The sequence below is a fragment of the Phocoena sinus genome, chromosome X, assembly GCF_008692025.1.
Source record: "Phocoena sinus isolate mPhoSin1 chromosome X, mPhoSin1.pri, whole genome shotgun sequence".
In the NCBI taxonomy this organism is placed as follows: Eukaryota; Metazoa; Chordata; class Mammalia; order Artiodactyla; family Phocoenidae; genus Phocoena; species Phocoena sinus.
In genome coordinates this window covers 126,997,704-127,012,812 of record NC_045784.1, presented here as the reverse complement: position 1 = coordinate 127,012,812, position 15,109 = coordinate 126,997,704, and the positions used below count along the sequence as shown (strand labels likewise).

Here is a 15,109-nt window from a genome sequence, read left to right as displayed (position 1 = left end):
TTGAGATCCAACAAAGTTAGCCTAGGTACCCAACTAACACAATTGGCTATATAGTACTGTACTGTAACAGGCTTATAGTATTTTTCACACAAATAATACAGAAAAAACTAACAAAGACAAAAAATAAAGAAATTTTTTTAAAAAAATTCATTGATTTATTTATTTTTGGCTGCATTGGGTCTTCACTGCTGCACGCGGGCTTTCTTCAGTTGCGGCGAGCGGGGGCTACGCTTCGTTGTGGTGCGCGGGTTTCTCATCGTGGCGGCTTCTCTTGTTGAAGAGCACGGGCTCTAGGCGTGCGGGCTTCAGTAGTTGTGGCTCACAGGCTGTAGAGCGCAGGCTCAGTAGTTGTGGCACATGGGCTTAGTTGCCCCGTGGCATGTGGGATCTTCCCGGACCAGGGATCGAACCTGTGTCGCCTGCATTGGCAGGCGGATTTTTTTTTTAATTAATTAATTTTTGGCTGCGTTGGGTTTTCGTTGCTGCATGCGAGCTTTTTCTAGTTGTGGCGAGCAGGGGCTACCCTTCACTGAGATGCGCGGGCTTCTCATTGCAGTGGCTTCTCTTGTGCAGAGCATGGGCTCTAGGGCGCAGGCTCAGTAGTTGTGGCACGCGGGCTTAGTTGCTCCGTGGCATGTGGGATCTTCCCGGACCAGGGCTCAAACCCATGTCCCCCGCATTGGCAGGCGGATTCTTAACCACTGAACCACCGGGGAAGTCCTGGCAGGCGGGTTCTTAACCACTGTGCCACCAGGCAAGTCCCAAGAAAACACGTTTAATCTTACAGTACAGTACGTTGAACAGTACTGTAGTCCAGTACAACAGCTGGCATCCAGGGGCATGTGCGCATCTTTGAAAGCTCACAGCTTGGAGGTTAGTATGTAGGGGACTTATTGTAAGCTTTGCCTAATTATATTTCCTCCCAAAGCAGCTAAAAAATGTTTCACCAAATTAAATAGTTCTTTGCTGCCCAATTTAAAAAAAGAAAGGAAAAACTAAGCTTGTATGTACAATCATGCTTAAATACAAAACAAAGATGCTTAGGGACTTCCTTGGTGGTCCAGTGGTTGAGGATCCATCTTGCAATGCAGGGGACACCGGTTCGATCCCTGGTTGGGGATCCCACGTGCCGCAGGGCAACTAAACCCACGCACCGCAACTACTGAGCCTGAGCGCCACAACTAGAGAGAAGCCCACGTACCGCAACTAAGACCCAACACAGCCAAAAATGAATAAATAAATAAATTTTAAAAATAATAATAATATAAAAACAAAATAAAGATGCTTATTCAGGAAAATGTCCTCATGTCTGGTAGAGAAGACGTGTGCAAGGCGAGGCTGGAGCTCAGACACACGGGCTCTTTGAAATCTGACTTTCCTGTCCCGCTTCTCACCAGAATTTGTAAAAGACAAAGGCGAAGAAACTTTCCTCGTTACACGGGGAGCAGTGCCGCCCTGCCCTGCCTCTTAGCCTCAAAACAGCAGAAGAATTAAGGGAAGCTGGTGAAAGGACTTTCAAGTCCAAGGTCACAGGCCCTTCCTTGACAATGTGTGGTACGTCTGATTCCAAGGGGGTCTAGTATTCTGGCAAGATAGTGGTCACTTGCTTTTAAAGGGTCACGAACGATGTTGAGGCTAGGAGCAGACTCACACGTTGCTATTTCTCTGACTCTCTTCCTCCAGTGGAAAATGGAGCCGGCATAACTTTGACAAGAATAGGGAATTCTCTCCGTCTAACTAACCTGGTTTTATCATTTTGGTTTTCAATGGGAGGTCACGGCGTGAAGGGAAAGGTTTTAATTTGCAGTCTTAATCGAGACAGCAGTAATTCATGGTTCTGCTCTACCGAGCAGTTGAGTCCAACCTCGGAAGTCCAAACCAAGTGACCACGATGAACCAGTGTTCCTGGCGGCGTTGGCGCCGGGTGGCCGGCGAGGCTGGCCCTCACTTGCCCTTCATTCTTTCTCTCTGCCCATAAGCAGCAGTCCCTCTGGATCTAGAAACCCGGGCAGCCCTCGGCCTGTTGCAAGCGGCGGGATTGGGGCCCAGCTGAACGCAGGCAGGATGTGTTACTGCCGTTTGTTACTCAGCACGCACGCGGGATGGTGCAGCCCCCTGCATGGCTCCCAGCTCCTCTGCCGTCTGTGCTTGGAGGGAGAATGGCCAGCACCGTCCCCTCCCCACTGGCCAGGGTGCTCGGGAAGCTGCAGCCGGGCCTGGCTGCTCTGCTCCTCTCGGGGGTCACCAGTCTGTGTCCGCCACTTGGCCTCCCTGACACCCCACGGCTGGAGCGCACTTCCCCGCCCCTCCTCTGCAAGCCACCAACACTGGGAGCCGGAGAGGAGCCTGGCAGTCTAAACGCATTCCACTGAGTGCCGAGTTTCAAGAGCTTTCTCGAAACAGTAGAGCTAACATCGGTGGAGCGTGATTGTGTGCCAGGCCCTGGGCCAGGCACTTTTACCTCACCTCGTTGAATCCTCTCAGCAGCCCCATTTGATAGGTATACTAGTATCTCCATTTTGCAGATGGAGAGACTGAGGCACAGAGAGAGGAAGGAGCGTGCCAAATGAAACAGTGGCAGAGCCGGGATTTGGACCTCAGTGATCCAAGCCTCAAGCCCAGTCCCGGGGCCCGCACCCTGCCAGGAACCAAGGGCCAAGGCCCCGCTGTTCCTGGCTCTGTGCTGTCTCCCTCCAGGGCCCTGGGTGCTGGGGGTGCTGTGCTTCAGAGGCTCAGTTCCCAGGGACAAGAGGCACCCACGGGTGAGGGTGACAAGAGGGCTTCCTCACGGTCCCACTTCAGGCCGAGGTGCCCAGATTCCCCCTCCTAGGCCCAGCCCTCCAGGAGGGTGGATGGCAAGTTCTCCTAATGAGCCCGCGCCTCCGCCATTGCTGGGTGCTCACTGCTGCCTAAGCGTGGGAGACGGGCGGCTGGCATTCAAGGCGGAAGACGGGGCAGACGCGGGCGAGGGCTCGTCCAGCCTTCCCGGAGGCAGGCTCAGGTCCCCTCTCTCGCCCCTCTCAAAATCTCTCCAAACCATATCACGTGCCTCTGGTCTATTTCTCTGCAGCTGCCCACCCCCCCCACCCCAGCCTGCCTCAAGGATCAGATTTCAGGCTTTTTTGTTCTTATTCCAACTGGCCACCATCCTCGTCCCTCCTCCCCGCCATGCTCCACTCCCAGCTCTGCAATCGCACGTGCACCCAGGGCGCCCTTGCTGCGTCTGGCTTCCCCGACTCTTCCAGAGCCCAAGTCTCATCTCCTGGACAGAACTGTTTCTGTCTTTGAGTAAATGTCAGTTCCTCAGCCAGTGGCTGATAGTCAAATTGAAGTCCTAACCGTGACATTCACAACACCCTACGGTATCCTCCATGGTTTCCAGCGAGAAGGGGCATTCAGTTATGGAAACAAAATTCATTTTGCCTCGCTTCGATTAAAAACAGAGAGGAGTCACGCAGCCTTGGGAGTAGGGTGGGGAATACAGCGAGGAGATTTGGGGGCCTTGGAAGTCACCACAGCAGTGCTGGGTGTCACAACTCCATAGTCCCTTCCTTAATAATTCTAGGTCCACCTCCCTTATCTGTAACTTCAAGCCCCAAAGCTCTGAAAGCCTATCTTAGTTTTGTAAATTTGGTGCCAAAATTTCTTTGGGAACAAAACTCGACCTGGGCTTCGTTAAATATTCATATTTCTCTGCAAAAATAATAAAATGTGCCCCAGATTCCACCGGAGGGTTGTGTCATATTTGCTATATGCACCGTATTACTTTTCTAAAGGCCCCAGAGTTCTGAATTTGGAAACGCGTCTGACCCCAGGGGTTCCAGATCCAAGTCCGGGAGCCCACGCCTGCCGTGCCTGGGTGCGGAGTGTGGGCCGGGCGGGGGTCTGAGCGGTATCGCTTCAGCATCTCCTGTCTTTCGAGGCCCTACACGACGGGGCCCATCCCTTTCCCCAGGTACAGCTGAGGCTCGGGGGGCTTAAGTGACACGGCTCTTGGCACAGTGCCCACTTAGAGTTGGTGTCCGGACTTGAACCCCAGTCTGTCTGCCTCCAGCGCCCCTGCCATGCCGAACTGCTGTCCTGATGCCAGATGGCATTTACCTTTTACCTTCAGGGCAAGCAAGCGGGTCACTGAAATCGGATCGCTCACGTAACTGGTAAAGTGAAATCCCCCAAGCTGAGAAAGGCTAGTCTGAACGTAAGAATGAGCTCCTTGCGGCAGCTGGACTTGGCATTTCTGGTTTAAGATGAATGCCCAGTCCTTCTGTGGTAACCGCTACCATCCACGGAGGTGCGACGAGCTAGTCAACGCCACCCAGGGGGTAACGAGTGTTTCCCGAGGCTCAGTTTGGCCATCAGTAAAACACGGCAAGTTCTCCCTGCTGGGAGCAAGAAGCATGTACTTCCTCACCACGGGGGCCTCAAACACTCGCCTCTTCCTTTCTTCCACCTTCTCCTGGCCAAGTGACCAGAGCTGGGCTCTTAGGCCTTAAACTGAATGCAGAAGGGCCATGGGAAGGAACAGCGGAGCTGCTGATGTGCCCGTTTGGAGGCCTCGTCAGCGCGTTTTGGCTAAAAGAATGCCGTGCACAGAGCAGGGTGCTGGGAAGCGGGGTGGAGCCAGCGTGAAAGCACCAAGGCGGCTCGTTCCCCTCGCCCAGCGGGCCTGCGGTGGTCTAGGCGGGGCAGGGCCTGGGACAAGAAGAGCCCACGAAGCTAGTGAGCCCCGCCACTCCCGTCCATCTCACTGGCAGGCGTGGGGTCTGGAGACAGCACTGCTCATATTCTGTCCTGACACAGCCCCAGGTTTGAGAACCATCTTAGCCCCCAGGAAACAGATCTGGAGACTCAGGACGAGGAGTCAGGCTTTCGTTGGCAGGTTTTGCGCCAGGCTCTGTTTGGAGTGCTTTCGACGCACTGAATCCTCAAACAACCTACCATCACACCCACTTTGCAGACGAGGCAACAGTTAGGAGGTCAAGGCAGGAACAGAGGGCTCTGGAGGCCCCCGTGTGTGGGGTTACAAGTGTGGGCTCTCTAGCCGGACTCCCTGCTCTGGCCCCGACTTGCTGTGTGACTGTGGGCAACTCTGGGGACTTCTCTGTGTCTCAGTCTTCTCAACTTTAAAGAGAATGATAACAGCCCCTACCTCTGAGGACTAAGACAAGAAAATGCAGGTGAAGTCCCAGGTAGCACACTCAGCCCCTGGGCACCGGCCAGTGCTGGCCGGGAAAGCAGCTCTTGGCAGCAAGAGCGCCCCGTCGGGGAGCCCAGCCTCTTGCCTCTGTTGGCGGAGATCACCAGAGCCCCTCCTGACCTGGGGAGCTTGGCTGCACGCGCTTTCTCCCGGACACTTTCTCCAGCCCCACCTAGGGAATCAGCCGGGTGTGATTTTCACGACCCTAATCATTAAGGCTTCTCTCTGTGAGCCAGCTGGCCTGGCTCTGAAGCAACACAGTCAGGCTACACATGTTCCCCACTGAACACAAAAGAAACCAAAAAGGCTCACAATGTTAGATGGTGACACGGCTCCGGGCTGAGGATCTTTCCTGCTAGGATAAGGGCTCCAGTGCTGAAGCTGGCACTCCCCCAAGCCAGCTGCAGAAGTCCACGAAAACAGCTGGCAACAGGCCTATAACAAAACCAAACCAAAGTGCTCCTGAACTGTGGACAAGGGCCGGCCGCTCACCCTGGCCACCCCCAGGGGCGCTCCCGTCGAAGGACCGATCCCTGGCGTGGAGTACTCTGCTTGGCGATGCTTCACGAGACCTGGATGAAAAAGCCACGGTGTCTCTCCTCTGGGGACTGCCACGGCCATGGTCATCCAGGGCCCTCAGCAAAGAGGTCAGCCCCCGCTGGGAGCTTCTTTTGGGCCACATTCCCAGACGCGCACTTTATGGCCACCTACTCCTTGGCTTCTCTACAGAAGAAGGAGGTAGAGTGGGAGACGGAAGTCCAGAGGACAGTTGGGGCAAAGCTTCCCGGGGGCGGGGGGTGATAGTGACTGAGCCTCAGGACCTGTAAGAGTGGGACAGGAGAGCAAAGGTGGGCAGGGAAGGCCGGACACAGGCAACAGTGGGGGTCAAGGCCAAGGACGCAGAGCGGGCCAGGAGTTGCAAGCACTTTGGGGCCCGAGGGACACGGAGTCTAAGGAGGTAGATGGAGTCACAGCTTACGGGCCTCCAGAATCTTCCGAGCAAGTGTGAACGTGACCAGGTCTGTGTCATAGCAAAGTAATTCTCAGAGAAACGGACGGTTTGTTGGAGCAACCAGTTTAAGAATCAACTGTACGAGTTCGGACGAAGAATCAAGAGGGCCTGAACTTGGGCAGGCCTGAGAGCAATGGAAAAGAGGAAGCACGAAAGACGGTATTCGGGGCAGGGAGACATCTGACGTGGTTCCCAGGGATCTCTGGTACCCTCCCCAGCCTGTAATCCCCTGCTGGTATTCACATTTTCATGCTCGCGTCTAATGAACAGAATACTGCACACGTGATGCAATGTCACTTCCCAGGCTAGGTTGTACAGACTGTGACTTCTGACTTGCTGGCACTCCCCCTGCCTCCCTTACTGGCACACTCTCTCTTGCTTGCTCTGATGAAGCTGGCTGTCGTGTCGTGAGAGGCTCTATGAAGAGGTCCACGTGGCAAGGAACCAAGGGAGGCCTCTGGCCAGCAGCTCATGAGGGACTGAGACCTCAGTCCAACAACCCGCAAGGAACTGCTTCCTGCCAACAACCACAGCAGTGAGTCTGGAAGCCAGTCCTTCCCAGTTGAGCCTTAAGGTGACTGCAACCTTGTGAGAGACCCGGGGCCAGAGGGCCCTGCTAAGCTGTGCCAGGATTCCCAGCCCCCAGAGACTGTGAAGTTACGTATGTGTCTTGTTTTAAGCAGTAATCATGGGCTAACTTGTTACGCGGCCATAGGTAACTAATACAGGCAGGGGTCAGAACAAATGAAAAGTGGGGACTATGATAGACACTGCCCAGGGAGAAGTAGCTGAACTGAGTGACTGACAAGACTGTAGGAGGTGAGAGAGACGTCATGGGGATTTCGAGAAGAGCACGGGCTCTGGAGCAAGCCCGCCTGCCTTCAAGTTGCTGCTGGGCCTCTCGCTAACTGTGTGACTCTGGGCGAGTCATTTCAACACTCTGAGCCTCAGTTACTTCGTCTGTGAAACGGGGATGGTAAGAGTGACTACCTGACACGTCTCCGACAGTTTCATTTAGCACCTGCCTCAGCACCTGGTGCGGGGGAGAATGGCACGCTGCCGCTGCCCAGCAGACGTTTGCCATGACGCTTCTAGAAGGCTCGGTGTGCAGCCTTATGCCAGCTGGGAGAAAATTTAAATGCTTCGGTGCAATTTCCTTGCATCCTATGAAGGCTTCACTGGTCCTGGGTGAGGGAACGTGCCTCACGGCCCAGTTCTGTGTGATTCTGACTCGTCTGCCCTGGTTCCTTCCCCTGGCGGCACCTTGCGGGTGAACTCTTCTCCCAGGGAAGCTAAGCAACCTGCACGGGAACTGAAACCACAACCTCGACCTCGTGAATACTGCGCTTTGACCGCGCAGAGTAAGTCGGCTTCAATAGACTTTTCCAGAGTGAAGTCCACTCGCAAAGAGGGCTACGGCCTGGACCTGCCCCCGAAGGCGGCTCTCAGTACCATGAAACGTGGTTCTTATCTCCAAAACCAAGGGACGCGAGCGGAGATGAGAGCGGCTTACCTGTCTGGGCAGAGACGGCATGGAATCCGAGGCCAGCGACCGCGGAGCGCGCTGCGGCTGCTGCGTCACGCGCTGCAGGAGGAACGAAGCGGCGTCCGGCTGCTGCTGCAGCCGCGGGCTGGCTGTGGCCGTGGACGAGGCCGCGGCACAAGAGGCCGGCGTCAGCGTCGGCTGCTGCAGGTAGTGGAGCAGGGCCGGCTGCCGAGACGCGGCGGGCACCGAGGGCATCTTCGGGGGCCCCGGCTCAGGGACGAAATGTGACAAGGGCTTGGTGTGGCCGAAAGGAAAAGGCTCCGGGGCCCCCGGGCCGGGGGCGGCCAGCCCCTGCTGTGTGATCAGGCTCAGGGTTCTGGGTGAGCTGGTGGCCATGGGCTTGAGGACGGCACTGGCTGGCGGAGGCGGAGGTGGAGGCGGCGGCAGCTGCGGCTGCTGCGGGCCGAGCGGATTGCTGGTGGGAGTGAGGCTCCGGATCAGGGGGCACTGTGGGGTGAAGGACTGCTGCGGCAGCCCGGGGCTGGACAGCTTCTCTGGGCGGTAGGGAGTGGAGGGCCCCGGGTTGTTGGTGGGCAGAGTGGGTATCAGGTGCCCTTGAGGCTGTTTGATGGTGGAGGACACCAGGTTGGCAAGGATGGAGGGCTGCGGGCTGAACTGCGGCTGCTGCTGGAGCGCGGGGCTGGGGAGCTTCTCGGGGGCATAGGTCATGGCCGGCCCCAGGGCAGCGCCGCTGCTGGGCGCCACGCTGGACAATAAGGCATTGGGAGAGCCCTGCAGAGCACTCGCCGGCAGGCTGCTCGATGACATGCAGGACACCATGAGGCCCTGAGGGCTGAACGGCTGCAGCGGCTGTGGCGAGGGCAGCGGACGGTAAGGCGGGGAGAGGCCGGGAAGAGGCAGGCCAGACCAACTGGGAGCGGGGCCCTGCTGCTTCGTACCACAGCCCTGCTTGCTGGCCGCCAGCACCTTCAGCTGGTGGGCGTGATGCCACTGAGGCACTGGGAGCGGTGGCAAGGCAGCCGCAGGGAGCGGCGCCTGGACCTGGCTCTTGGCCTGTGCTGTTGAAGAACTGGGGGAGACCATCTGCTTACTGGTGGAGGGAATGACGTAGCTGATCCCCGCAGAGGAGGGCGGGATTTGAAGCGACACTCCAGGGCCCTGGCTGCAACTTGAAGCGAAGTCCTTGCTGGAACCAAGGCTCTCCAAGTGTGGCATCTGAACTGCAGGCTTGGGAGTCACGCCTAGGGTTGCCGGAGGGTGATCTAAGACCAGCGGTTCTTCCGGCTTGCTCCCCAGGATTTTTTCAAGGTCGAGCTCACTCGGAGAAGGTTCTTGAATTTTTGTCAGCTCCTCCAGCAGATCTTGAAGCTCCTGGTCCACAGCAGGTACAGTGTTGGTCTTGTCATAGTAAGAAAGAGGGGGGCCTTTCAGTCCCATTTCCGCAGTTGGTGGCACCACAAACGGTGAGCCCATTACGCTGCCGTTCATGGGGTTATTTTCGAGAAGTAATGAATGACCAGCCGCTCCCATCGCTGCAGAGCCAGGGTTCATGGGTAACGCAGGAACCTGCAGCTCTGCACAGGCTGTGCTGGGATGGGCGCCGGGGCCCATTGAAAGGGTGACATCTTCAAGGCATGGTCTCTTAATTTTATTAGGGTAACCTCCTTCGGCCATGCCTGAAAGCTGGAAAGTTTCTCCTTCCTGCCTCCTCTTAAGGGTTCCCTGTGGCTGGAAGAGAAAAGAGGGGTGGGAAGGAAGGGAGGGAGGGAGGGAGGGAGGGAGGGGGGAGAGAGGGAGGGAGGGAGAGGGAAGGGGGGAGGCAGAGGAATGTTTATAAAGGCTTGGCACATTAAAGCTATTGAACAGGAAACTTGCGAGATAAAACAGATCTCTCAGTTTCAAGACTTAGAAAGAGTTGTCAAAACTATACAATACAGCCTATTTTTAGAACCACGATGCTTGTTTTGTTGCTGTCTTTCATTTGGACTGTCGCGTTACAGTTCAAATAAAGCATTATGCCGTCTCTACACCAAACACTACGGAAAGTCACGCGAACGATATTCTCTGCCCACTTAAAGGAGCTGTCAGCGGAACTATGCAGACGTTGGAGGGCAAAGGAGAATCGCTAAGAAACTTGCAATTCCCACCTGTCTACTGCTAACCTCATTCTTAAAAAGGAAAAGCGTGACGTAGACGTTGAACTTTTAGGTTGCTTCCCTGTCTTGGTTAAATGCATCAGGCTCTAGTGAGAAAATGGGATAAAGCAGAGGCTTTGGAGGAGTGAAGTAGATCTGGCGTGTTCTCTTGGGCAGCTGTCTGAGAGACACTGTTTGGGGCGTCACACAACTGCCTAACAGTCACTATAGCGTGGTTCCATTGATCTGTACACACACAGACACACACACGTGCACGCACATACACACACATTTCTATGAGTGCACAAAAACACCTTGGAAGAAAGTATATGCAACTCTTTGGAGTAGTCATCCTTTGGGGATGACTGGAAACTCACTTTCTATTCTCTGTATTTTTCTACAGAAGCTGGTTTTTAATGGAATGACTTACACTCCTCCACCAAAAAAGTATAAAGCTATCTAATTAAGAAATACCTCTGTGCAGATGTATCCTCATGTCGGGGAGACAGGAAACAACAGGAAAAGGCCCCGATCTGTGGTCTGCACTTGGGGGAACTGCCCGCCATTTATAAAAGCCTAGCCTTTGGGAACAAATCAAAGAAGCTACTAATGCCGTGTTTCCTACACTTTCAAGACTTCATACAGTCATCCGTGGCTGTCTTGTAAATGACCATGACCTGCAGTGAAGGGGAAGGGAGTGGAGCGCAGGATTACGTGTGGGAGGAGATGGGCTTGGAAACCTCCTAAAGGCCAGCGCTCTACCAGATCCATTTCCCCTGAAGCACTTTTGCACGAAGAAACCTCTTTCCAGCCTTGAAGTCTTACTGGGACATCCGGTGCGGATCCTCTGACGTCCCCTTACATTGCCTCACTGGAGGGTCAAGGCATGCGTGAGGGCCACCTACTAGCACGACAGTGGTCGTGACTGTTACAGCGGAGTGAACGTCAAAAGAGATCCCCTAGGGCTGCACATCTGGAGCCTTGGCACCCATCAGATACACTTAGAAACCCCCAGATTCCCAGGCTCTCCTACCACAGCTGAACTGCTTCAGTCTCCTCCGGGCCGGGGCCCAGGAACCCAAGGTTTGTTACAGCTCCCTGGCTGGCTCTCAGTGGACTGCCAGCTCGAGAGCATGGGTGCAGGCAGGATGGCCTAGGGCCCTGGTCCCGAGGCAGACGCAACCACTACGTATTGGCCTCCACACAGAATCTCCTGAGTTCTGTTTCTTCATTTGTAAAATGAGCGTCATTTCAGTTCTCACCTCATGGTGCTGCTTGGACTATTACACGAAACGGGACGGATTCCGTGGCACCTAGTGGACCCTCATTAACTAGTATCTGGCATTACAGAGGGCAGATCTGGAAGTGCTCTGGGAGTGCAACCCTGGCCTTTAAAGACAGGGAGGGACCCTGAGGCCCTGGGATGGGCAAGGCTTGCCCCGAGCGGCTCAGCTAGAGGGCCCCAGGGCCTGCCACCGTCACTCAGCTGTTCCCCGACCCGCAGCCTCCATCCTCCCCCACTGACCACCCCATCCCCGCAGAAAGGGCTCCCCCTCTCTTAGCGAGGGGACTTGCCTACTTCTCTGCCTTTCCTTGTGAGATGTCCACCACCCGGCCAAGGGCACTTTGAGGGGCAGGTCCGCCACCAGATTCATCTGAGGCCTGACTACCACCGGGCAGGCAGGAAGGGGTTGGGGGGTGAGGTAGAGTAGGCACAGGAAGAGGCCTCTCCAGTCATCTGCTCCACTCTCCCACCCAGGAGCGCTCACTAGGTATTTGGCCCACGGCAGGTGCTCAGTAAACAGAAGCTGAATGAATCCATGGACCAATGAACACAAATGACTCAGCGCCCAGCGAGCTCTGCCTCGTGTTTTCCTAGCCGTTCATTCAATCAGTCATGGGCCACAGAGAAGTCACTGCATTTCAGGCTGAAATTTGGTCTCTTCTACGTTCTCCCAAAGACTTAAAACAAATCCATTATAGTAAAAACAGAAATGTCTAAAATGGATCAGTAAGGAACGACTCAGGGTGGGCTTTACATAGGATCCCCTGCCTGGAGTCCGAGCTGGCGATGGCCGTGCCCAAGGCGCTGTTCGTGATGTCTTGGACTCAAGGAGAGTTTAATGCCAGTGAAGTCTGCATAGGACCAGGCGGGGGAAGGATGGGCTTGGGGGATGGGAGGGAGGGCAGGAGCTGTGAGTTGGACCGGCCTGGACTCCCTGGCAGATACTAGGGCTTTCATTTAATTGTTGGCCTGCCATTATCCCGTTGGGACTAAGGTGGTAGGAGGTGGGGAAGGTGGGACATGACCACCAGATGCTAAAGTTAATACTGGGAACCACTGGCGAAGGAAAAGGGTCTCCAGCCCTCTGAAGTGAGAGTGTGTGCCCCCGACTTTTCAGGCCCTCAGCCCCACAGCGGACCCCAGGATGCCCCTGCGAGGTGCTGGGGGCTGCCGTGCTGCTGGTGGATAGCATCTGCTGGAGCAGGTGCTACCCTTGCCGTGCCAAGCCTGCAGCCGGACGCCGCTGGTTCTAGCTTCCCTGAATGCTTTGGGAGGCTCCCTAGTCGGCGGGCAGGCTGGCCTTGCTGTCCCTGGGGGTGCAATGGGGGGCGCTGGTTGACGTCGCAGTCTCTGCGGCGGGGCAGGCAGGAGCCTCTTCCCAGCTTTGCTTTCTCCATGGACTAAACGAGACTCCACTTTGCTAGAGGCTGCAGCTCTGCATTTCGGATTTCACGGGGAGAGCTTTCAACAGATTGCCTAAAGCACCTTGGCCGGATGGCCGGATCCCCAGCCAAGCCTAAACAAGCCGAGGGGAGGCGGCTGTGTTGACATCTACTACGAGTTAATTTCGCCCCTAGACCCAGGCTGCTGCCACCACCGAGGTCAGCCTGGCTGGGCTGTTGGGCTTGACTGAACCCCGTGGCCACCCTTCTAGATCAAGTGCAGCAGAGAGCTTGCTACCCCGGAATGACTTCCCCTCTCAGCATCACGCTGGGGGTGGCAGGTCCCCACCAAACTTCCAGACCCTTCTAAACAGCTTTACCTATGTGCCGTTTTCCAGTCTCTGTGGACTCTGTACAGCAAGCTATGGGCCCCAGCTCCCAGCCAGCCCCTACTTCCTTCAGGCCTTGTACTACACGTGACCCTGCCCACTCAATGGGAGAACAATTTTTTTTCTTTTTTTTACCATAAGTGACTCAGTAGCCGCTAGCAGGATTGCTAGACAACACACGTCAACCTTCACTTTTTACAGAAAACAGAATGGGTGGTGATTTGCTTGTGGTCCCACGGCTAGTTAGGGGCCAACACCAACACTAGACCCCAGGAGGCCCAGCCCTCACAGGTCCGGGCAGTGGTAGGGTGGGGAAGGGGAGTGAGGGACGGTGTCCTGGTGTCTTTTAGAAAGGAATGACTTTATCTCCATGCACCAGTGCCGGCGGAGTCCCATTTCATAATCGGGCAGACAAAGCCACCAATGTGATCCCCACGACCTTATAAACATTCATTAAAATGCATTTCAAAGCATGTGATGCCTTCCCCACCCCCTAAATAATGAGAAAACAAAGGCAACCCTTCTGATAGAGGCCAAGTTCAGCTCTGAAGTCAACATTATTGCTGGTTCTGTCTGAACAATGACATATGGCAATTCTTCCCTTTCTACATTTTTTTAGTCCAGAATGGCAAAAAGGGCAAAGATTTCTTGGGAAAGGGTCTAGATTATAAGAGTACAGTCCAGGCTCAGAAAATGGGCATAAGGAGAAGAACATATATATATATTATATATATATATAAAACTCTTTCCAAAGGAGTCTGGCAGGTTGCTGTAAACACTTGATTTTGAACACTCTAGCTGGAGGTTTATCACAGACATCTACAAAAGGTCAGCAAAATTATGCACAGTCCCTCCTGGGTAAGAATGCAGGAAGCCGAAGGTGTGCAGGACAGATTGGCTCAGGGAGCCCCGTTTTTCCCTCCAGAGAGCCCTGGGCAAGATTGTCAAAGAGCTGGAAATTGCCTGTGGTGTATTTAGCCTCCCCTTGCTCTGTCAGTAGCGCCTCCTGCGGTGCAGCCCCGTCTGCTTCTGCTTCCCTCAGTGTCTCTCACACGAGCCCACCCATGCTCCATCAACACCTTTCCTTGGTACTGTTACACATGCTCCCTGGGAGTTTCCAAGAAGCTCACGCTGGCCAACTAGCTGGGATTTCAAGCCCTCTGAGACAGGAGTGTTCCCCGGTAGACTTGCTCAGAAGAAAGGAGAACAGATGAGACACGATGCAGCAGGACTGGGTTTTCAGGAAGAGAGACAAGGAGGGAAGGAGGGAGAGAGAGGGAATCTGCCTGCGTGTAGACATGGGATCAGATGAGCACCGATAACCGCCTGTACTTGAGCTGGTGTATCATTTGCACGGTTGTTTTTCAGAACAATGTCCCCACAAGCTGGTCTTTCTGTAGAACAAACGGGACTTTCAGCATTTCCAGAATTGCAAGACCTGAGGCTCTGGAGAATCCCAGGGTGGATGGGAACTGCAGGGAATCCTGACTGGCTTCAAGAGGAGTCGGTCTGTCTCAGGAATGACTCTCTGCTAACAGGTGGTTTGGAGCAAGAACCTCACCCTAGAAAGAGGGGATATATTGGCGCCCTGGGCTTGCCCCGAAGTGACAGAGGCTGCACGCGCTGCAGGTAGAGGCGGGCTGGGCTGGAGGGAGGAGCATTGGAGTAGGCACCAAAAGACCTGATGGAAGCCCTAGCTCCTCCATTTGCCGTGTGACTGTGGGCAAGTCACTCCCCCTCTCTGAGCCTCAAGTTTTCTTCTGTAAAATGAGTCCTCGGCCTGCCCTGGGTGCCTCACAGCATCTTTGAGGAGTGCACGTCAGAAGCAGTCACTGTCACTGATGTCACTCTCCAGGCCCTGGGTCCCCAGGCTGCCCCAGTGCCCTCCAGTGTGGGCCTCGGCTTGCTCTCTGGCAAATAAGGACGCATGCTCTAGAATCGGGACATGGAGTGAGAGTGGAGGGAGACGAGCAGCCTGGCACTGATGGCACCGACCTGACGGCCAGCGGTGCTGCCTGTAAAATCCCACCTTCTGCTGTTCGCCATCGCCCACCACTCTGGGCTCCACCACACTGTCCGCACCCTCAGGCTTCCCAACATGGGGGCTGTGGCTTCAACAAGCTTCAACCAGAGCGGCCCCAACAAATGCAGAAATGAGCAGACCTGGGGGTTTTTGAGAACTGTGTTCTCCCTTTCTGTAGT

General features: G+C 55.1%; 1 protein-coding gene across 2 annotated transcripts in view; it reads right to left on the bottom strand.

Moving 5' to 3' along the window:
• Positions 1 to 9,432, bottom strand: part of MAMLD1 (mastermind like domain containing 1) — a 37,183-nt gene extending 27,751 nt beyond the window's left edge. Inside the window, exons 1-2 of one of the 2 annotated variants that reach the window (XM_032621032.1) lie at positions 7,723 to 9,432; positions 5,510 to 5,632 (exon numbers count right to left, since the gene is read on the bottom strand). In XM_032621032.1, coding sequence (XP_032476923.1) covers positions 5,510 to 5,632; positions 7,723 to 9,390 — 1,791 coding nt within the window. In that variant the 5' untranslated portion in view covers positions 9,391 to 9,432. The remainder of the gene's footprint in view (positions 1 to 5,509; positions 5,633 to 7,722) is intronic. The other variant, XM_032621031.1, reaches the window with a different exon arrangement.
• Between the last annotated feature and the right edge of the window lie 5,677 nt (positions 9,433 to 15,109).